Consider the following 22,870-nt stretch of genomic DNA (forward strand, 5'->3'; position numbering starts at 1 on the left):
ATGTATACAACTGATTAGCGATGCAAATAGAAACCAACCAGAGAGAAATGTAGCAGAAAGAAAAAGAAAGAGCAAGAACTCTGATATGTGGTAGAGTGACATAAATATATATATTACTGCAATCCTTGGAAAAAGTACAGAGAGTATACAAACTTTTAAAAACAATTAAAATAATGAAGTCTTCCACGAACCCCAGCCCCTCCCCAGTGGCTTGCCTAGGGAAATCGGTGCCTATGGCAAACATTACAAATGGTTGTGTGCAAGATAAAATGAAGCATGGCATGTAAGAAATTAATCATGGTAATCAGTCAGCGAATATGTTTCCAAACAACAACTGGGTACCTTGTTCCTCCCAAAATTTAACAAAACAAGTAGTAGCAGCATGTCCTCCAAATAAAAGCCAAGTAGTATAATAAAAACACACACACACAGAACATTTATATCGCGCTTTTCTCCTGGCGGACTCAAAGCGCCAGAGCTGCAGCCACTAGGACGCGCTCTATAGGCAGTAGCAGTGTTAGGGATACTTGCCCAAGGTCTCCTACCAAATAGGGGCTGGCTTACTGAACAGGCAGATCCAACATTCGAACCCAGGTTTCCTGTGTCAGAGGCAGAGCCCTTAACCATTACACTATCCAGCCACCCCTATATAGTATTAAAAAAATTGAAGTATTTTGCACCCCCAATATCTTCGTAGGGAGTTGTGCATCCCCATGAGGGACAGTTAGTGACAAGGCTATATATACTCTGTCCAACACTGCAGAAGATGTCAGAGCTGTGTAACAACTAAAAAATAATAATTATAAAGCAACTGGGCTTTGTTTTTAGGTGACCACGCACCAATACCAGTACAGAATGCTTCTCCCCTACAGCAATTATTATAATTTAATTACTCCACATACTCCCCATCCAGAGGCGTATCTAGCGGGGTGCATGCATGGCTAATGCCATGGGCGCCACAGCACCATGTGCGCCATGACTGCCCCTGTGCTGTGCCCCCATGCCTACTCCAGTGCCTTCCTCATCTCTCAGACCACAGATCAAATGTATTCTGTTTTCTGGGGAACATGGCTACTTACCGTAACTTATGTATGTAGCGCGCACTTAGCTTAGTGTTAGAAAAGAGGACAGAGGGAATAAGAAGAGATATTTCCAAAAAAGTAACCAGCAATATCCCACGCCCAAAAACACAAGCAGCCATAAGATGTATGTGAAAAGGGATGCTGTTCTTAGAAGGAAAGGGGCGCTGACCTGGGGGAAGGGGGCTCAATTTCAGTGTTTGCCATAGGCTCCATGTTACCCAGATACGCCCCTGTCCCCATCCCTCCTTGGGGACCTCTATCCCCCATACTAAAAAATGTACAGAACTTTTTGTGACTCATTACTCACACTGCAATGTATGTATGCCTTACAGTACCATATTTAATGACCATTTGAGAAGAGAAGCTAAAACAAAACATACTGGCTAGGCATCCTTTCAATTTTTACAGCCCAAGGGAAAAAATGCAGTAATTTAACCCTATAGACCTTCGAAAGAGTACCTAGAGGTATACAAACAGTGGGAAGATTGTTCTGTAGCTGCTGTTTCTGCAAACAAATTACAGTATTTAGCACAAAATTCTTAAAAGCAATATTCAAAAATGTGTTGGGGGACTTGATCATAGCATAAAATGGTTGCAGAAGTGTCTTCTTTATTCATTCCCCTGACCTCTCCACCATAAAATTTCCAATGTCTTGCACCTTCAAGCCTTTTAAAACTGCATGGTCTCTCTGCTCTTTTGCATATGGTGACCACCCACCTATCTCCATTTACAGCAGCATTTGCAGTTTAAACTGGTAAGCAGGGCCAAGTTACATAATAACAGGCACCATAGAAGTAATTTTAAAAAAAGTTGCTTGCAAAGCTGCAAGGTTAGAAAATTACATGGCATGTATATCTACGTCATTATAGTCTACCTTCTTTCTTAATACCGGCAGTTTCAGGCAACTGCAACTAATCACATTAAGACACATTTCAGGAAGACAGCTGAAGAGTTACAACAAAAACTTAAAACTTTAATGTTCAATGCATAACACATAGGGTACTTGGCAGAAGACCTGGACAATGTTTCCCAGGTGTTCGGGCCTTAAAGGATACCCGATGTGACATGATGAGATAGACACGTGTATGCACAGTGCCTAGCACACATATAACTATGCTGTTTTCCTTTTTTTTTCTTTCTCTGTCTTAAAGAGTTAAATATCAGGTATGTAAGTGGCTGACTCAATCCTGACTCAGACAGGAAGTGACTACAGTGTGATCCTCACTGATAAGAAATTCCAACTATAAAACACTTTACTAGGAGAAAATGGCTTCTGAGAGCAAGAAAGAGATAAAAAGGGGGATTTCTTATCAGTGAGGGTCATACTGTAGTCACTTCCTGTCTGAGTCAGGACTGAGTCAGCCACTTACATACCTGAAATTTAACTCTTTCAGGCAGAGAAAGAAAAAAGGAACACAGCAGAGTTATTTGTGTGTTAGGCACTGTACATACACATGTCTATCTCATTATGTCACATGTCACCTCGGGTATCCTTTAAGATGTGATTGCTTTGGAAGAAGCCATGTCATTCACAAGACTAGGTGTATATTTGGGCAGGTTAGATATTTCCCTGTACTGTAATTACCACAGGAAGTAGTTATGGCAAATTCTAGATTTGTGTATAAGTGGGGCTTAGATGCCGTCCTTGCATGAAAGGACGTTTATGGGTATAATTGCTAGGTAATACCCAGCAATGCTGATTCAGGGAATTTATTTGATTGCCACCTGGAGTTGGGAAAGTATTTTTGTTCCCCTTTTTTGTATCCATCCATACACAGTACAATACAATCTTTCAATTTTCCCGTTTATTCGACCAAAACGATCAAATCAAATGAAAGTTTAAAAAAAAAAACCTTTTTTTTTATTAAAAAAAAAAAAAAAGAAAAGGAATCAATTAACCCTTTTTTCAATAAAAATCTGATCAGGCATGTTGGAAAAATCTTTATATTCGATCTAATGGAATAATTGAACAAAATTATCTAATTGAAAAAAATGAAAAAATTGTATCAAGTATGGGCACCATTAGGGCTATTTGGCCCAAGCCTTGTAAGGTTTTTTTTCAACCCAACGTATGTCTTTTTTCAACCCAACGTATGTCTTTTTTCAACCCAACTAACTATAGTTTGTAACTATGTATTTCCAATGCATATTTAGCTGTTTGGATGGAGTTTAGCTAAATCTGTGGATTCTAATAAGACTCACAAATATGGTAAAATAATAATGGTAAAATAATGGTATGCCATGGTATGCATTCACAGGATTTACGTTTTCAAATTCTTATAGAGATTTAAAGACCGACCTTCACCAAGAATAATTTCAACACACTTGAATGTTCAAAGTATTCCAAAGTCTTTTTTTCAGAAGAAGGTAAAGGTAAGTGTTTTTGTCAGTGTTAAAACACTGACATAGCTTTGGCTGCTGAACTAATCGTGTAATGTGCTGCAGTAATATCTGGGTCTTTCCAGCTGGAAATGGTGAGTGGAAATCAAAATGATCAGTAACACTAAAAAATATGCATTTCATGGGCTCCGTACTGGAAATGTGAGTCATTGAAACTGGTGCTGATGCCCACTTTAAATGTAATATGTGGAAAGGTTGCCAGGGCTCGACAATTATATAGCTAAGACAGATCCAACAGAAGCTTTCCTTCATCTGCTGTATTAACTCTTTATTGCTGCTATGCTGTTTTTGATCACTTCTATTTGTGCTTGGAATAGCATTAATCCTCAACTTACTGTTCCTCCCTGCTGCTTAAACCTCTCTGGTACTCTGGCTGTCCTTGGTTTGTTTTGCTGCTCCATATCAATTATGTGTCAAGTGCTTGAGGGGAGAACACGACAAGATAAGACACATAACATTTATATTGCGCTTTTCTCCTGGTGGACTCAACAGACCAGAGCTGCAGCCACTAGGGAACGCTCTATAGGTGGTACCAGTGTTGGGGAGTCTTGCCAAAGGTCCCCTCACTGAATATGGTAGGTACTGGCTTACTGAACAGGAAGAGCTGAGATTTGAATCCAGGTCTCCTGTGTCAGAGGCAGAGCTCTTAACTATCCAGACACTGCTAGTTTAAAACTTACATTGGAGCCTTGCCTACTTTTATTTGCTTGGTGAATTTCAAAAGCTACTTAGTTTGGTATTGGTCGGGAGTGGAGCCTCACGCCTCATAGCTCTGCCCTTCATCTTTTCCCAAAAGTACAGCCATGTTTTCCTAAATCCTAATGCTAATGATTATCACAGAGAGCACATAGATTTAGGTATTCTGTGCTCCATCAATGTTCCTTCTCTAGCCCCCTCCACCCTCTCATCCACCTCCCTCTGTGGGTTTCTCAAATGAGTGGTAGGAGGAAGGCAGTGGTATCGGTAACTGAAAAGGGACCTCAGCCAGGCATTTTGGACTGAAGTCTGGTCATGGTTGCATCCTCTGTTTGTAGGCCACTTCCTTAGTTCTAAGTCGGAATGATGTTTACATTAAAACACAATAATAAAGCGATAGTTCAGGCAATTTTTTTTTTTACTTCATACTGTCTGGAAATTATTATAATTTGCTATACATTGCACTAAAAGCATTTTGCATTATTCATGTTTTATTACCTGGCTGGTTTTTCATTGCTGACTTCATGGGCTGATTCACAACAGTTATCTCATGAGTTATCTGTCCTTACTTATTTTTCACCTTAACTATAAAATAATCCCCCCCCCCCCTTAAAGGAGTTGTCAGGGGAAATATAGTAAAATGAATGGTACTTACCGGGGGCTTCCTCCAGCCCCAAGTACCCAGGACCTCCCTCGCCGCAGCTCTGCCCGCAGCCGTTCGCCGGAGCTCTGACCCGGTCCCTGGCAATGACGTCAGAGCGACCTGGAGGTCGCTCTGTACTGCGCCTGCGCGATCGGCGCTGTCAATCACTGCCACGTGGGCCGGAGCGGACTGCGCAGGAAGCCCCCGGTAAGTACCATTCATTTTAGTATATTTCCCCTGACAACTCCTTTAAGCAAAAAAAAAAATCAGTTACAAAAGTTGTACCTGAATAAGTTATGATATTACCTTATATTACGTTGTTCTCACCATAGTTGTTCTAGTTTTTGCTTTTAAATGCTTAAATAGTTTTTAAGTAGATATTGTATAAAACAGATAAAGAGAGAAAAAAGTTTTGTGAATCAAAAATGTCAGATGCTGCTTGGCTGGACTGCAGCCATCTATATTCCATCCAGATTATTTATCCTGTCCCATCATCATCCACGTGAGGTAGTCAGAGAGCAGCTGGGAGATCCACTAGCCAATCATTTACTATGAGCACTGAGCAGACTCTGCTCACCTCCTCTGTGTTGCTGCTTAGAGGTTATCTCTTTGTGACCAGCACTGTAACTACAGTCCAAAAATGTAATCAATTCCTGTTTAGTTCCTCTGTGCCCTATGTGTTGTGTAATAATACATTTACATTTCCTACAGTATCTTTTTAAAAAGTTAAATAAGAGCAGTGAGAAATGGAATCTTATTGCAGGCTGAGCAAAGGTGCATGTTAGACAAGATATTTATATTGCGCTTTTCTCCTGGCCGATTCAAAGCGCCAGAGCTGTAGCCACTAGGGTGCTCACTATAGGCAGTAGCAGTGTTAGAGAGTCTTGCCCAAGGTGTCCTACTGAATAGGTGCTGACAGTAGGAGTCAAGAGTCGAACCCTGATCGCATGTGTCAGAGGCAGAACCCTTAACTAATACACTATCCAGCTAGTGGCTATGTTAAATACACTGTGTAGGTATAAATGTTTATCACTGAGCACTGGGCTCAAAGTTAAAGTGAACCAAGCACAATTTTTATTACCAAGGACATCTCATTAGCACATTTAATATGCATATCAACAATGTGGCTCATTAATATAAAAAAAACTTCAATTTTACCTCTTCTTTTTACATTTAAAAACATTTAGCAGATGGTTTTATCAGCCTACTTCCAAGGCCTGCCCAACCACAGAAGTCTCAGGCAGATAGGCAGATAAGAACTGATGAAATTCTTTTATTGAACACATTAGCAGAGCAAACAAAAAACTTTCATTAGCAAGGGGGGGGTGGTGGTTTACAGTAAACCACCCCCCCCCCTTGCTAATGAAAGTTTTTTGTTCTTTGAAAGGTTTACAGAGGTCACAGATGCCATCGTCACACCTTCCCCTGGATAAATAATGGGCAGCTAGAAGAGGTTTGAAACATGGCAGCTCCTATAGCTATTAGAAACCAGATAAAAAGGGGTACTGGGTTCCCTTTAATCATTCTCAGCTGGAGAGAGAGGAGGTGGTCATTGTCAAGAGAAATCCCCACTCCCCTGGCATCTCCAGGCTTTGTGCTTAGAATTAGATCTCTGGGTCATGTAAATGACTATTTAAAAAATATGTTTTTTTTAATAGCTTCATCAAGGTCCCCTTTTGACCTGGATGAAAAATCCAGTTACGTGAATTAGGGCTATAATTTTCAGATTGGGAACATTTGTCATAGCATATTATGAAGAATTTAAAGTTTATCTTTACTTTTTTTTTCAGACATTGTTGGTTCTTCGCAACCCTAAAGATGCAGCAGTCTCCTTTTACAACTTTTATAACAGTATGCCTGCACTGCCCACCTATCAATCCTGGGATTTATTTTTCAAGGACTTTATACAGGGAAATGGTAATATATTTAAATATTTTAATGTATTAAATGTGAACTCTGGGTAGACAGCCGATTACATGGTATATTTGAAACGTCTTACTTGCCGAAATACTGTTAACCACTTTACTATCATTATTGCTATTACTATTGACTTAAAGGGACTCTGAGCAGTGCCTGTGGGTATGCCTTTAAGCATACCCACAACTAATTAATTATATCCTCACACCTACCAGCATGATGTTTGTAATTATATCCCTGTGGGTTTCTTGTATTTCATTGCATTGTGCTGAATGGAGCTGCCGACACTGGAGAAAGTGTCGTCCTGTGTAATACAAGTAACTATGGAAAGATGCATATCATTTTAAAGCTCTCTTTCTCATCTTTTCAATGATATATAAACCGCCGCCCTACGCCTTTCAGTTTTCGTTAATTGTGCAATCGAAATCGTGAAAACGAAAAGGCGTAGGGCAGTGGTTTATATATCGTTGGAAAGAAGAGAAAGAGAGCTTCAAAATGATATGCATCTTTCCATAGTTACTGCACTGCTTGGAGTCCCTTTAAATAACACCAACCTCTTCCATGGCACTGTACAAAGTAAGAAACATATATTGGTACATACTGTAAATACAGGCAGTGTGCATAATATAGGGTTGGTAGGCAACTCAAATGTCTCAGTGACTGATACATTGGGGTCTACTAATGGCGGGTATGCTGTCTGTGCATGTAAATTGCGAAGCAGGTAATTTGGGCCCAAACGCTACCTCAGTAAATTGGGTGCCTTGTTACTTTCACTGTAAATTGCAGCAAAAAGGCTCCCATTTGGAGTCTTGGGCATCCCCGATCTTATTAATTATCGGCAAATGATTTGAAGAGATCCGTACTGCTTCAAATATTAATCTTAGTTTATTAAATGCTTGAAAATCATGCAATACACATATTAAAGATGTTTACAATGTCACAAAAGAGCCCCATCAATGTGTAGTAAATTGATGTATTCTGAAATTAGTACAAAACGTAGACTGCCTAAACATTGTGGCACTTTTCGATGTCTTCATTATCACATTTGTAATAGCTTGATTAAAGGGAACCTGTACTGAGTAAAATTATTTACAATAAACACATGAGGTAACTTCAAATGAACATTAAATAGTTACCTTGCCATCAGTTCCTCTCATAAGCTCACCATTTTCTTCTGACAATGATCCTGTAATGATCGCTGCTGCAGCAGCTATTACTGGAAGTAGTAGTGCTGCAGCTCAGGCAGTTCTGATGTCTTTCCATGCAAGCTGCATAGCTTTGTCTGTCTTTCCCTGCTGTCAGCTTGTGACTGATTATCATTCACCTGTGTGGGAATCTGCATGTCTGCTCCCATTGGATGACCTCAGTATAAAGATCTGCTTCCTGCAGGGTTTCCTTGGGTTTTCATAGCTTCAGCTTAAGCCTGCCTTGCTGTCGCTTTAGCCCCCGATCGTGTTTCTTGTTATAAAGATACTTTGCTGGTCTTTGCATCATATATTGGTTCATTGCCAATATATATGCATACCAGCACGTTTATTATTTTCCTTGTATTTGTGTTACGTTGATACATCAGTGTCGCTGATGTATACGTACACGAACTGTTTATATCCTGTGTGCAGTTAGTCAGCTTTCCAGCACGTTTTGGTAGGTTGCGCGTACCGTGACCACCCGTGCTGAGGTAGTTACCCTGCTCCTGGTTCTGTTTGTGGATTGCGTTCATCTCTGCGAAGAGATAACGAATCCTTCTGAATCCTGTTCTGTTACTGTTTGTGGATTGCGTTCATCTCTGCGAAGAGATAACGAATCCTTCTGAATCCTGTTCTGTTACCGTTTGTGGATTGCGTTCATCTCTGCGAAGAGATAGCGAATCCTTCTGAGTCCTGTTCCCTGTGTTACTCCATTCCTAGTCAGCGTTCCTGCTTATGTCATATATCGGTTCATTGCCGATATATACATATGTTAGTCAGACGTTACAAATAGTTTCATTGATAGCTGTAATTGTAATACGCTAGGAAAACATACTTATTGTATATTTATCTGTGTTACGTTCATCTATCTTAATCCTGCTATTTTCTGACTATCCTGTCCTGTCTTTGTGAGGCACGCCATCGCCGCATCGCATTGGCTGCCTCATTCCAGTCTGTCTGGTTTTGGACGCTTGCTGTCGCTAAGTAGCCGCTAGCTAGCAAGCGTTCATTCTGTCTACCTGTCTTGATCTCCTCAGTTCTGGTTTATGCGCTCAGCGCTACTTTGCGCTGAGACGTTATAACGAAAGCATTGTTTGTGGCTGTCAGATCTGCACCGGCTCTGTGCGCCACAATCTCCTATTGGAGTCAGTCCTCCCCTCCACTATACTAGGGATAGCCTGTTTCCTTGTGCTAGTGTGTGTACCTCCTCCACGCCAGCTCATGCGTTGCATGCTGACTGTGGAGAATACACCACCAAGCCTCACATTATGAAAACCCCATTACCAATCCCCATTGTGGGGGGGATTCCCAGAAAGTATGACACTGTTAATTATGGTTCCTGTTCCTTTAAGAAATTTGAAGAACTTAGCTCTGAAACAGAAAATGAGTTTTTCTCTGAATGTGCCAGGTTCCTGACCAATCCTGATCTCCAAGCGACTCCTGTTTCAACCTGGGCACTCCAACTAAGTTATATTTTGTTTAAAGGGGAATTATTCCAGTGGGCATTTGATGTTCTCAATCATTCCGATTTGAAAGATAGACCGCTGGAATTTCTAGCGTTTGTGATCCATAACTGGTTGCGCATAGATCCATTGCCTTTTCCTCTTAATGAACTCCTGGCAGCAGGCCAATCAGCTGCTCCTTCAATTGCTTGCAAGAATGAGCAGCAAGCAGAAAGTGTTACTGATAATTTTCCTGCAGCTTTGAATAAATCACCAAAAACCGCAAGGTCAAAGGCAAAACGCAAACGTTCTAAGAAACGTGTCCAATCTGCAGAATCGTTATCCTTAGCGACTGAGACCTATAATGAGATTCTGCCATTAACAGATAATGAAATGCAATTGTCTTTCAGGGGAGTTAAATGGACTTATGAAACTACTAATGAACTTTCCTCCCTGGCTAGGGAAAATAAAGATTTTTGTTTAAAAGAATTATCTGAGTATGATTATGATGAGATATTACAGAGTATTGAACAAATCAACTTATTTGTGAACCAAGGGAAGTTTGCATACACTACAGTTCAACACTTGCTACAGGTATTGGAGATTCTTAAGAATAAGGAATCTGCCAATCACCTGCTAATTAACCCTATACATGTGCCTGCCACAATCATATCTGCAGACTGTGATCAGCCTAAATGTTTCGCTGTTAAGTATGCATGGGATCCTCCATTCGAGAGGGGAGAGATGGAAGCCCTGGTCTGTGAATGGAAGAATGATTCAAGTTCATTTTGTCAATTTTACAGTGCAAAAAGTGAAATGGTATTGAACGCATGCATTAAGTCAGCCTATAACCTAATAGAGGCTGGTGTGTGTAGGTATGACTGTGTGGCTCCCTTGATTGATGTGTGGGAACTGATTTTGGATGATTTTTATGTGACTCCGAATTCGCAAATTTGGCGTTCTGACCCGCCTGCTTCAGCACCTTTGGCTGATTCAGCAGGTGATTCGGAGCTCTTTTTGTGTGAAATTGAAGTTCCTGCAATTCCACCCTGTACCATGGATAACTCAGTGTTACTTCCCAGTAAAACAGAAGCCACTGATACATTCTTAACCTTGCCCTGCGCAAATTTCTCAGCAGAGAATCCAGAGGTCCTGCTGACTTCCGAGTCCAGCCTAGCCAGTACTCATGACTCTTTGTTTAGTGAAACAGACACCAGAAAAATCTTGCCTGTCTCTGCAAACACTTCTGCAGAAATTACCTGTGTTAATAAAGTTCAACTCCTGTCTGATCCAGCAGATGCCAATAGATGCACTACATCAGTTTCCGAGTCCCAGCAATCCTGTCTAGTAAACTCAGAACCCCAGCATCTGAATTTTCCAATTTTACAAATGAATGGTGATTCAGATGCGCAAACATTGTGTCTTGATCTTCCTGTTTCTACACCTCGCTCTAGTTTTGTGAATAGCTCAGAGCATCTGCTATGTGAACCTGAAATCGCAGAATTATTACCTTGTTCAGAAAATTTTCCAATAAATTTGCCCTGTACCATGAATTGTGCAGTAGATCTCTCCAATGAAACTCAGGTCACAGAATCATTATGCTGTCCAGCAGGTGCTTCCATGGTTTTGCCCTGCAATATGGACTGTTCAGTGATCCTGTCCAGTGAAGCTGTGGTCGCAGAGTCTTATGCTTCACCCAGTACTTTGGATACTTTAAACCCTCTAGCAGAGGAGGCTGAAGCACTGCTTACCTCAGTTGGTGTTGCAGTAATATTCACTTGTCTAGCAGCTGTTTTGGAATTACAGTCTGCTCTAATAAAACTTGATGAATTTCTGCCCAGCAAAGCAGAAGCCATTGAAATATTGTCCTCGTCAGCAAGTGTGTCAGATACCTTGCCCTGTACACAGTCTGATTTAACCAATGTTGAGTCCCTCTCCAGTGTTGTAACAGCCGAGGAACTCCAGCCCTGTCCTCTGAATGTTTCAGAAGTCTTGCCCTGTAACATGGATAATTCTGATTCTCTGGTCAAAATAATAGAAATCTCAGAATTTCAGTCCGGTCTGATGAGTGTTCCTGAAACCCAGCCCTGTATCCTGAAAGATTCTGGTTCTCTGGCCGCTGTGGCAGAGGTTCCAGAGTCCCCTTCCTGTCCAGGGAATTCCTCAGTTTTGCCTAGTCCAGTGGGGGCTGCTGCAATACTGACTTGTTCTGCAGCGCCTCATGAGCTCCAATCCAGTGTATTAAATGAGTCTCTGCCCAGTCCAGAGGTAGTTGTGGAGTCCCTATCTGGTTCAGTGCATACATCAGAAGATTTGTCCTGTCTTGTTAGTGCCCCTGAATCTGATTTGTTACTGACTTTGCTGGAATCAGCGACATCTAAGTCTGATCCAGCATTCTCGTGTAAAAGTCCAGTAGTTGCGAAGTTTAGTCATGATGATTTTTTTTTGGCCAGTCCTGGTTTTGGTCCTGTCTTGGCTGACCCTGAGGCTCACAGTTCCTTGACATGCCCAGAGGTTTCTCTTGTGCCGGTGTGCCCAGATGTTCTTTGTGTGCCAGAATGCCCAAGTGTGTCTAAGGTGTTAGCGTGCTCTGATGCTTCCTTAGTGGGAACACGTTCTGATATTGCCAGTCTGCCTGCATGCCCAGAGATGGTTCTGGTCCCTGAAAGCCCTGATATTGATGTTTGTCCTTGTGGCCCTGACTCGGGAATTGCCCTAGGTTCCATAGGGGTTCTTGATGGTTCTCCATGTGAGCCTAAGGGGCATTCTGACCTATGGGGATCTCTTTGGAGCTTCAAGGTGTTCTGGGAGGTCTCTGAGAAAACTTGTCCTGGTGCCTTGGACTGGTTCAACAGTGGGTTTTGTGTTGGTAAAGACAGTGACGGTGGGCATTGCAAAGGCTTTGGCGTTTCTGAACGGTTCCTGGAAGGCGGTGGGTATCGCTCAGGGAGTTTCGGAGGGCTTTCTTCTGGAAATCATGGTTCTGATGGGTGTCACACTGGAGCTTGTAGTACTGATGGGCATGGTTCTGTAGGTTCTGGTTCTGATGGGTCCAGTCTTGTGGGGACTGATTCTGTCCCGGTCATCATGAATTATCAGTCAGACTGTTTTGTTGGGAATTTCAGTTTTGAAAAGCGTCTGGAATCCGCTTTTAAAGGCGGGGGTACTGTAATGATCGCTGCTGCAGCAGCTATTACTGGAAGTAGTAGTGCTGCAGCTCAGGCAGTTCTGATCTATTTCCATGCAAGCTGCATAGCTTTGTCTGTCTTTCCCTGCTGTCAGCTTGTGACTGATTATTATTCACCTGTGTGGGAATCTGCATGTCTGCTCCCATTGGATGACCTCAGTATAAAGATCTGCTTCCTGCAGGGTTTCCTTGGGTTTTCATAGCTTCAGCTTAAGCCTGCCTTGCTGTCGCTTTAGCCCCCGATCGTGTTTCTTGTTATAAAGATACTTTGCTGGTCTTTGCATCATATATTGGTTCATTGCCAATATATATGCATACCAGCACGTTTATTATTTTCCTTGTATTTGTGTTACGTTGATACATCAGTGTCGCTGATGTATACGTACACGAACTGTTTATATCCTGTGTGCAGTTAGTCAGCTTTCCAGCACGTTTTGGTAGGTTGCGCGTACCGTGACCACCCGTACTGAGGTAGTTACCCTGCTCCTGGTTCTGTTTGTGGATTGCGTTCATCTCTGCGAAGAGATAACGAATCCTTCTGAATCCTGTTCTGTTACCGTTTGTGGATTGCGTTTATCTCTGCGAAGAGATAGCGAATCCTTCTGAGTCCTGTTCCCTGTGTTACTCCATTCCTAGTCAGCGTTCCTGCTTATGTCATATATCGGTTCATTGCCGATATATACATATGTTAGTCAGACGTTACAAATAGTTTCATTGATAGCTGTAATTGTAATACGCTAGGAAAACATACTTATTGTATATTTATCTGTGTTACGTTCATCTATCTTAATCCTGCTATTTTCTGACTATCCTGTCCTGTCTTTGTGAGGCACGCCATCGCCGCATCGCATTGGCTGCCTCATTCCAGTCTGTCTGGTTTTGGACGCTTGCTGTCGCTAAGTAGCCGCTAGCTAGCAAGCGTTCATTCTGTCTACCTGTCTTGATCTCCTCAGTTCTGGTTTATGCGCTCAGCGCTACTTTGCGCTGAGACGTTATAACGAAAGCATTGTTTGTGGCTGTCAGATCTGCACCGGCTCTGTGCGCCACAATCTCCTATTGGAGTCAGTCCTCCCCTCCACTATACTAGGGATAGCCTGTTTCCTTGTGCTAGTGTGTGTACCTCCTCCACGCCAGCGCATGCGTTGCATGCTGACTGTGGAGAATACACCACCAAGCCTCACAGATCCCTTGCAGTTCTGACAACATTTTGTCAGAACTGAAATATATCAGTTGCTGTCAGTTATATATCAGTTGCTGTCAGTTATAGCTGAGTGGACAACTGATGTGCCCCGTAATGTCCATGTTTCCCTATGGCTCAAGTGGGAGATGTTACAGTTTAACAGTGTGCTGACCAGAAAGCTGTTATGGGGTAATGGCCATTTTCAAAATGGAGTACGGAGAATTCCCTTGATCACAATGGACAAACAAAATGCGCGAGAGGAGAAAGAGATTGTGGACGAGTAGACTACACGGGAGGTAAGTATGACTTGTGTATGTTTATTTTAACTTTTAACTTTCAGTTCAGGTTTTCTTTAAAGATGACACATTTTCACACCCCCTCTAGTGGTAAGAAATACAAAATAATGATAGATTTACATGCGATTCTAGTTGGGTAGTCTGTATGTTAAAGTGCCCTTGTGGCAAATATTATGTGGGCTGTATCACCGTCCCCTGCACTGGAGGAATTTTACTCGCGAACTCTGCCGACCAATAGGAGGTGGAATGTGGATACCTGGGGAGTGGTCTGCATATTGAGTAGCACTCTCCCATCAGGTCCACTTATTTACATCTTGATCCTGATTGGTAGGCCTGCCTGAACGATTTTAGAAAAAGATTGAATTGCAAAATTTCTGTCATAAATTGCGATTTCGATTTGTTCACGATTTTTTTATGGCATGCGCATGGCGTGCACCTCATTGAGACTTTATCTGTGCAAAGGAGGCTGGGCTCTTATAATTCCTAAGCCTAGCCCTAAAGGCTTGATAACTGGCAAACTCATCTTGACTGACAGGCCTGTGGGTGGAGTTTGCCATCTACCCAGCTGATGACATGCTAGGCGGAGGTAGAGGGAAAGAGCGACAGCCTGCGGGCAGACTCTGTAAATTGTTCAGGCACTCTATGCACCCCCGCAACCCATTTAGACACTCAGCACCCCTGCAACCCATTCAGGCACTCTCTGCACCACATTCAGACACTCTCTGCAACCCATTGAGGCACTCTTTCTGCTGATCCTGTAACCACAACGTATGCTTTGTTCCTCCCTGTATCCCAGACAGATGTTCTCTTTATTCCCGTGACACACTCTCTGCACCCTCTTATCCACATTACATAACCCCATCTCATAACCCCAAGCAGAGATCCCCGTGCAGCGGCACCAAGTCACCTGGTGTGGCTGCTGCTGACTATGGCCCTCTGAACTTCCTGTGGATGGTGCCGTGGAGATCTTCTGAACTTCTCGTGCTGCCGTCCTGCCACGCCCCCTCCCATCGCGTAGGGGAAGAGAGCGACTGCAAGAGCCTGTTGGCGGAGTGTTCCCCCCACCCAGCTGATGGCGGAGCGAGAGGGGAAAAGAGTGAGAGCCTGCAGGCAGAGTCTCCGGCTGATGACGCAGGAGGTGTCACTCTGTGCAGCGATTGACTGGCGGGACCACATGATGCCGCATGCGTCCAAGAGTACGCATCGCGGCATCACGGACGCCAGAGCGAGCTGCACAACGCGGCTCGCTCTGACGTCCACATCCAACACCACCAGGGGCACGTTATGCGACCATAACGTCCCCTAAAACTCAACGTCCTGGTGGGATAGTAGTCTTAGTGCAGTGTGTAAACTGCAAATATTAGAGAATTATGCAATGTTATAAACTAAATGTTAAAAACTATATGAAAATAAAAATATGAGACTATTTTCTTTGCTACTAATGTATTATTAATTATCTGTACTACACAACCAATTCATTATATCATTTTTTTCGCTTCTGTGTCACTTTAATGCAAAGTTTGGCACTGAACAAAACGGCAAGCCCACACCACCCTATTGCTAATGGGAGTCCCCTATTGCAGCATTGGACAGGACCCTTATGGTTAAAGCTCCTGCGGTGCGGCATGTCCCCAAACACGTTGCTGCCTTCATTTGCTAACTTGGCTTTCAGTAGTAAATTAGTAAATCAGTGCAGATTTGAATTTGAGGAAACATTTTTAAAGCACATTATCGCTTGCAGTTTAAGCTGATTCTGATCTCATACTCTTGAAATTATTTTCACAGTCCGTACCTGAGACTTCTCACTGCAATACTGATCACTGGTTTCATTTGTGTGTTTTAGTTGTGTATGGATCCTACTTTGACTATCTAGTGGCATGGAACAAACACACTGAAGAACACAATGTAATGGCTGTAACATTTGAAGAGATGAAATTGGTAAGTTAGGTTTCCAAGCTTCCCATCAACCCCACCCTTATTTTTGTAATTTGGAATAAATGCATTTATTGTTCTACACTGATTCCATGATGTGTTTTACCATTATTGCACAGTTTTTGGGATAGCTACAGTTGCCCGGGTATGTATTTGGTTGTTCTTGGCTCTGCCCACTTCGGGGTCCTTGGTGTCAATAATTTAAAATTTCACATTTAAATGAAACAAATTTGATTGGGCTTCACCCCGACTGTACCAGGCTTGTGGCCTATGCCATTAACAGTGTAAGAATTATATACCCCTTGAAAATCAATAGGTGGATTTTGATGGGCTTTCAGAGGCCCCACCCACTTTCCTGAATATTAATCTCAGCCACCCAGTGACTTCCTGTGCGAAGTTTGAGAACCCTGCCATTAACAGTGTAAGAATGGCTGCAATTTACATTTTCCCAGTGATTTTTTGTAACCTTGACAAGCAGTTACTCAATAGCCAAGTTTGTGAGGTTTCAGGTTCCTGGCATCAACAATGTATGAATGGAATGCAGTTTATGGAATGGAGTGAATGGAAGCAGTTTATCTAAAGAAATGTGATTAATTGTGTTTTGACGTGAATAGGTGAAATCTGATTGGTGGTTTGTGGTTCTGCCAAGGTGTGCAAGAGTGACATCAGAATCCCAGAACATATCTTCCCAAGTAGTAAAGGCTCTATATACTAAGTTTCGTTGAAATCGGTCAGGGCGATTTCGGGTAATGGCGGTACATACACACATACAATACATATGCAGCAACCCTAGTGTATGTCCACAGAGATCATGGATAGTGGTGAAAGATGTAATTCAGCTTCCAGCTATTGCTGGCAGCCAAATTACAGTGTTTTTACGGCAGCGCTGTAGGATGTAAACACAGGGGATTTCTTCCCCGCGTGTTAACATTTCGCCTGCGAGCCGCGATCGGAGTCTCGTAGACTGTTCACGGAGACACCCTCCGTGAACTGACATGGAACGTTTCCATGTAAATCCACTTACGACCAGCCGCCGCCTATCTGCGTTAGGCGGCCGTTAAGTGGTTAAGGAGGCGGCCTGGGTCCAAATAATTGTGTAATACCGTATACCGTAATACCGTGATATTTCTTTTGACGGTTATCACACCGTGGAAATTCATACCGTTGCAACCCTAACATACACACACAAACATCCGATTTTATATATAGAGATGATAATAATTCCAGGGTTATTGGCTTCTTTTAGCTTGATAGATGTGCAGCTCCATACTCTGGGAAGTTATCAGGTCCTGTTGGCAGCTGCAACTTGCTAATGCCTTTTTAAAATCTGTGCAGGTGGGTAAAATGGATGCATTAGAATTATATTACTGATTAAGAATCAATTTAGTACACCTGAAGGCTCCACTACTGGATGAGATTTTTTTTTTAGTTATGCAAACATTTGTGCCCTTCTCAGAGTTATGTCAGAACATATTACATATTCTCTTGTGTTCTACAGTTTAAGGGACCACTATTGCGAAAAATTGTAAAATTTAAAATACATCTTGCTGTCACTTACTGTAGCTAGTAGAAATCTGACAAAACACTCCTTGAAAAGGATTTATGTAAAGATGCTGGCCAGCCTCCCTGCACCCTTTTTTAGCAGTTGGATTGAGCAACTGCCATTCATTTAGGCCCGGTTCACATTAGCGGTTGTTTGCCAAACGGACCGGATGACCTGACCGGATCCGGACCGGATCCGGATCGGAACCGTACGGTTCTGATCCGGATCCGATCCGGATCCGGTCAGGTTGCATCAGGTGGTAATCAGGATGCGATCCGGATCCGTTTGGCAAAATATACGTAAAAAAAAAAAAAAATGTTGGGGTCTGGGAGGTCAGCAGAAGGGGGACCTGTGGAATCAGGCCCTCTGCTGTTTAGCACTCACCTCCACCTCCGACATGCTGCCAACATCCTGCCAACACCTCCAGCTCGTGCTGCTCCACTCCAAAATGCTTGCCCATGTGTCCCCAGCCAATATCGCCGCAAAAATCCGCATAGGAAGTGGGGTAGAAGATCCGGATTTCTCAGCCAGTGTGTTGTGCGGCCTCCGGTTCCCATTTGTTTGTATTGGCCGGATGGTGCAGTCCGGCTCCGCCCCGGATACGGCTGCCGGAGGGGCCGGATGAAAAAATAGCGCATGTTGGAACGGAGGCCGGAGTCCGGATCCGGCCCGGATCCGGTCCGGCTCCGGTTCTGCAGAACGGACCCATGTGAACGGACGCATAGGCTTTAATTGCTATGCCGTGCGTCCGTTCCGTCCGTTCTGCAGGCGGTGCGGCTCCGGCACGGCGATTCCGGAGGGCCACCGCAAGTGTGAACCGGGCCTAAGTGCTTTTGAAAATAAAGAAAATCTCGAGAACCCCTCTTGAGGAGATGGGCTAGTCCAAAACCTGTCCTATCAGATCACGACTACCAACTGAAACTGACTGCAAGATACTAGAAAAGTAATTTATGGCTCATTCTCTGTGGAAGAAATGTACTTCTTATTTGTATGTGTTTACATGTATTTTAAATGTTAACATTTTTGTGATAGTGGTCCATTTTGCAAATAAATCTGTTTGTGTCTGCATGCAATCCTGTGGCTCAGTGAGGGTGGGATACTTGCGACCTGAAATGATTTTACAGGAGAAACATTCACAGCCCCACATCAGTTCCATTGCTGCAGGACCCAGGTAGATGCCAGCACCGGCAACTCCAGAAATATGGAATTGCAAGGAGTGTTCTGCAACTTAAAGTGACACTGAAGCCAAAAAAGAACTTATGATATAATGAATTGTATGTGTAGTATGGATAATTTATTGAACATTAGTAGCAAATAAATCTTTATTTTCAGTTATATAGCTGGTTTTCTATAGCATTGTATCATTATCTAATATTTGCAGTTTACAAATCACAATTTAAGGCCTCAATTCACTAAAGTTAACTCCTGTCTTTAATAACTCTTCTGAGCTGTTTTACAGTTATCACCATGGTGATATAATTGTGATAACTGTAAAACAGCTCTGAAGAGTTATTAAAGACAGGAGTGAACCTTAGTGAATTGAGGCCATATGTATTTTAAATGATAAAACAGAGCAGAGCTAATAATCCTTTTGAACTTACTGGCAGAAAAAAACCTTAAACAAACAAGAAACAGCGAGAGACAGGTTGAGATAAGTGCTTCAGAAAATAGCACTGCTCTCTGACTAAATTAGTCTAAGAGCTCAGAGAAGCTCATTTGTATAGATAACCAGTGATGTTTCTTAACTCTTCCGGTACTGGAAATATGACTCTTTTTTTTCGTTACTAATGTTCTATTTGTTAGCTGTACTACACATACCATTCATTATCTCATAAGTTTATTTTCACTTCAGATTCCCTTTAAATCGATATGCTAAAAATCAATACATTTATTGGAATCCAGTGAATAGACACAGACCAAACAACAATAGCTATTATAGTCTGATCTGTGTTTATTCACTAGATCCCAATAAATACATTGGCTTTGTACTATCTGGTCAATGGCTAATCACTGGATATAAATGAATACACTGGTTTTCTGCATCTCTATGTTGTGGCTTTTTAGTACACCGACCATTACAAATCAATGAAGGTTCAGGAGGTTTAAATAATTCTGATCAAATTATTGCTAAAGCTGCAGTGCAGTGCATGGATCCATGCACTTTCTCATTGGCACTATAATAGGGGAATACTGATCCTGATTGGGATCACCCTGCGATCTGACCCTGTGTGGGAAGCCAAGGAAGTCTCTATGACGTCTCTATGTGTCAATACATGGTCAGAGACATCATAAACAAGGGATTTCTGTTCGTTTTTTTTATTTTAAGCCTCATAAATATAGTAAATAAAAAATAATGTTTTGTTCAAGCCTGGCTCATCATCAGTTTTATTTCACTCTAAGGATCTTCCAACACAGCTGAGAAAAATATCGGATTTCTTCAGACTCTCTTTGTCTCCGGAGCAAATTTCTCTAGTGGAAGAGCAGACATCTTTTACATCCATGAAAGAGAAATCTGAAGCTACGCATGGAAAGCTTGGAAATGCTTTTTTTAGAAAAGGTATTGAGCGTTCAAGTTCAACAGATGTTATTTAAAAAACCACTTCGCAAATCGCAACCAGACTTTGTTTTCCCCTTATGGACCCGAGCAGTTTTGACGGTTCAGCTATGTCCCTATTTAATCAACAATAACTTTTTCCCTACTTATGACACCTAAGTGAGATATATATATATATGTATGTATATATATATATATATATATATATATATATATATATATATATATATATATATATATATATATATATATATATATGTATGTATGTATGTATATATATATATATATATATATATATATATATATATATATATATATATATATATATATATATGTATATATGTATGTATGTATATATATATATATATATATATATATATATATATATATATATATATGTATATATGTATGTATGTATGTATGTATGTATGTATGTATGTATGTATATATATATATATATATATATATATATATATTTATATACATACATACATACATACGTACACACACACACACACACACACACACACACACGCACACACACACATTTCCAAGACTACTTTTCTACACATTTTAATGGGAAACTGTAACGACTGTGTAATTATTTCCGTGGTTAGCGCACAGGATGCGCGCGCTGACACTGCGGAAATCCTCCACAAGCGTATAATCGGAGAGGACCCAGCAATGGTGCTATGCTCCTGTAGAGGGGAATTCCTGCCGGGAGATGGAGCTGTGGAGTGCAGATGAACAGATCCTCTGCACAGCCACAGATGCCAGATAAGGATTGTACGTAATGGGGCAATACAGAGCAGGATAGTTTCTCTCGAGGGAGAGAGCACAGAGATAGAATGTATGTATGTCTACTAATCTAGTCGCCACCCGGCGACGGTCGACATACAACAGCGAAGATCAAAGTGGGAATGCAAGCGCAAGAGTGGCGATTGCCAACAGTGACACAAGACAGAGTAAAGGTTAAACACAGGAGCAGAGTGAAAGGCACAGCATATCATACAATGAGAATGACAACGAAAATAACAAACGCAATACCTAAATGCGGTCACCGCGCGTTGGGCACAACAGCGACAAGCGCGTTTACGGTGCGGTCTCCGCACAATAAGCGCAACAGAGACAAGCACGCCACCCTGACTAACGAATGAACACAAATGAACAAATAACAGGAACGCTTGCTAAACGGCTGCCTTACCTCAGGCAACCGCAAGCGTTTGCTCCAGACAGACAGACGAACGGAAAACAGGAATAGGTCAGATAAGATCCACCGCTCTTCCACCAGAGCGAGTGCGATCCGGGTTCAGGGACAGGACAGAAAGGATCCACTGCTCTTTCCGCCAGAGCGAGTGTGAACCAAGTACAGAAACAGAGCTAGCAGGATCCACTGCTCTTTTCCACCAGAGCAAGTGTGAACCAAGTAGAGAAACAGAGCTAGCAGGATCCACTGCTCTTTTCCACCAGAGCAAGTGTGATCCAAGTTCAGAAACAGAGCTAGCAAGATCCACTGCTCTTTTCCACCAGAGCAAGTGTGAACCAAGTAGAGAAACAGAGCTAGCAGGATCCACTGCTCTTTTCCACCAGAGCAAGTGTGATCCAAGTGCAGAAACAGAGCTAGCAGGATCCACTGCTCTTTTTCACCAGAGCAAGTGTGATCCAAGTACAGAAACAGAACTAGCAGGATCCACTGCTCTTTTCCACCAGAGCAAGTGTGATCCAAGTACAGAAACAGAACTAGCAGGATCCACTGCTGTTTTCCACCAGAGCAAGTGTGATCCGAGTACAGGAATAGGCTTAGCAGGATCCACTGCTCTTTCCGCCAGAGCGAGTGCGATCCACACGGCAAGACAGACAGAAGGAGTAACCAGTAGCAACCGCAGCTCTGGCTAGCACCCCTAAGACAGAACACAAAAGGAAGCACTGCCACTACCACTGGTGCGAATGCAATCCAGACAGATGGAGCAGCCAGTAGCAACCGCAGCTCTGGCCTACACTCCCAGACAGACAGAACGATTCCCTGTCAACCGCCGCTGACGACAAGGCAAACGAGACAGAGAGGGAGAACAAGGCAATACAAATAATACAACCTGACTACACTAGAAGGAATGCCTAGTGCAGTTCCCAGAAATACTCTAAGATAATCTATTAGCAACAATAGCAAGGCTGACACTCCAGGAGTGTTTTAGCAGTAACAAACCATCATGACCAGCAAAGGATCCTGGGAGAACATGGTATTTATACTGAAAACCTTCAAAGGAGGCGGCTAGGCAATTTGCATGACAAGTGTATGCAAATTCCTCAGTGACAGAGCAAGTCTGAAACCTGCAAAGCAAAGACAGGTCTCTTTTCCAGAGACCTGCAGCCCTCAGACTCAAGGAATGGTCAAACAGCTGTCTGCCTGTGCAGACAGCTGAGCGGATCATTACAGAAACAGAGGAAAGATAAAATAGAAAAAATGCATTATTTCTCCGTTTTCACCAATTCTAGTACAATAATAAATAGTGCTACTGTAGATAAAAACCACTAATTTTATTTGGCTATTTCTCACAGTTATCACAAAACATAAATGATGTTCCTGTCACAATTTATTACGATGATATTTGATTCTGAAATAAAGGTGGGTTTTTGCTACAGTGTTTACTTTTCACTTTGAAATTCAAAAATAATAAAAGTATTTTTCATTGTAAAAACTAGGTAGAAAAGGTTATTGGGGAGGTTAATAATTGTATTATGTACGGTAGATCTGGTCTGAAAAGAAGGTGTGGTTTTAAAGTGGGCATGGTTAAACAGTATATTTTATTATAA

At 42.2% G+C, this 22,870-nt stretch overlaps 1 protein-coding gene across 1 annotated transcript in view; it reads left to right on the forward strand.

Moving 5' to 3' along the window:
* LOC137504048 (sulfotransferase 6B1-like) overlaps positions 1-22,870 on the forward strand; it is a 42,239-nt gene that overhangs the window by 6,943 nt on the left and 12,426 nt on the right. The window contains exons 3-6 of the mRNA XM_068231971.1: positions 3,366-3,455; positions 6,612-6,738; positions 15,874-15,968; positions 19,906-20,062. Of these exons, the coding sequence (XP_068088072.1) occupies positions 3,366-3,455; positions 6,612-6,738; positions 15,874-15,968; positions 19,906-20,062 (469 nt within the window). The remainder of the gene's footprint in view (positions 1-3,365; positions 3,456-6,611; positions 6,739-15,873; positions 15,969-19,905; positions 20,063-22,870) is intronic.

This window comes from Hyperolius riggenbachi, chromosome 4 (genome assembly GCF_040937935.1).
Source record: "Hyperolius riggenbachi isolate aHypRig1 chromosome 4, aHypRig1.pri, whole genome shotgun sequence".
In the NCBI taxonomy this organism is placed as follows: domain Eukaryota; kingdom Metazoa; phylum Chordata; class Amphibia; order Anura; family Hyperoliidae; genus Hyperolius; species Hyperolius riggenbachi.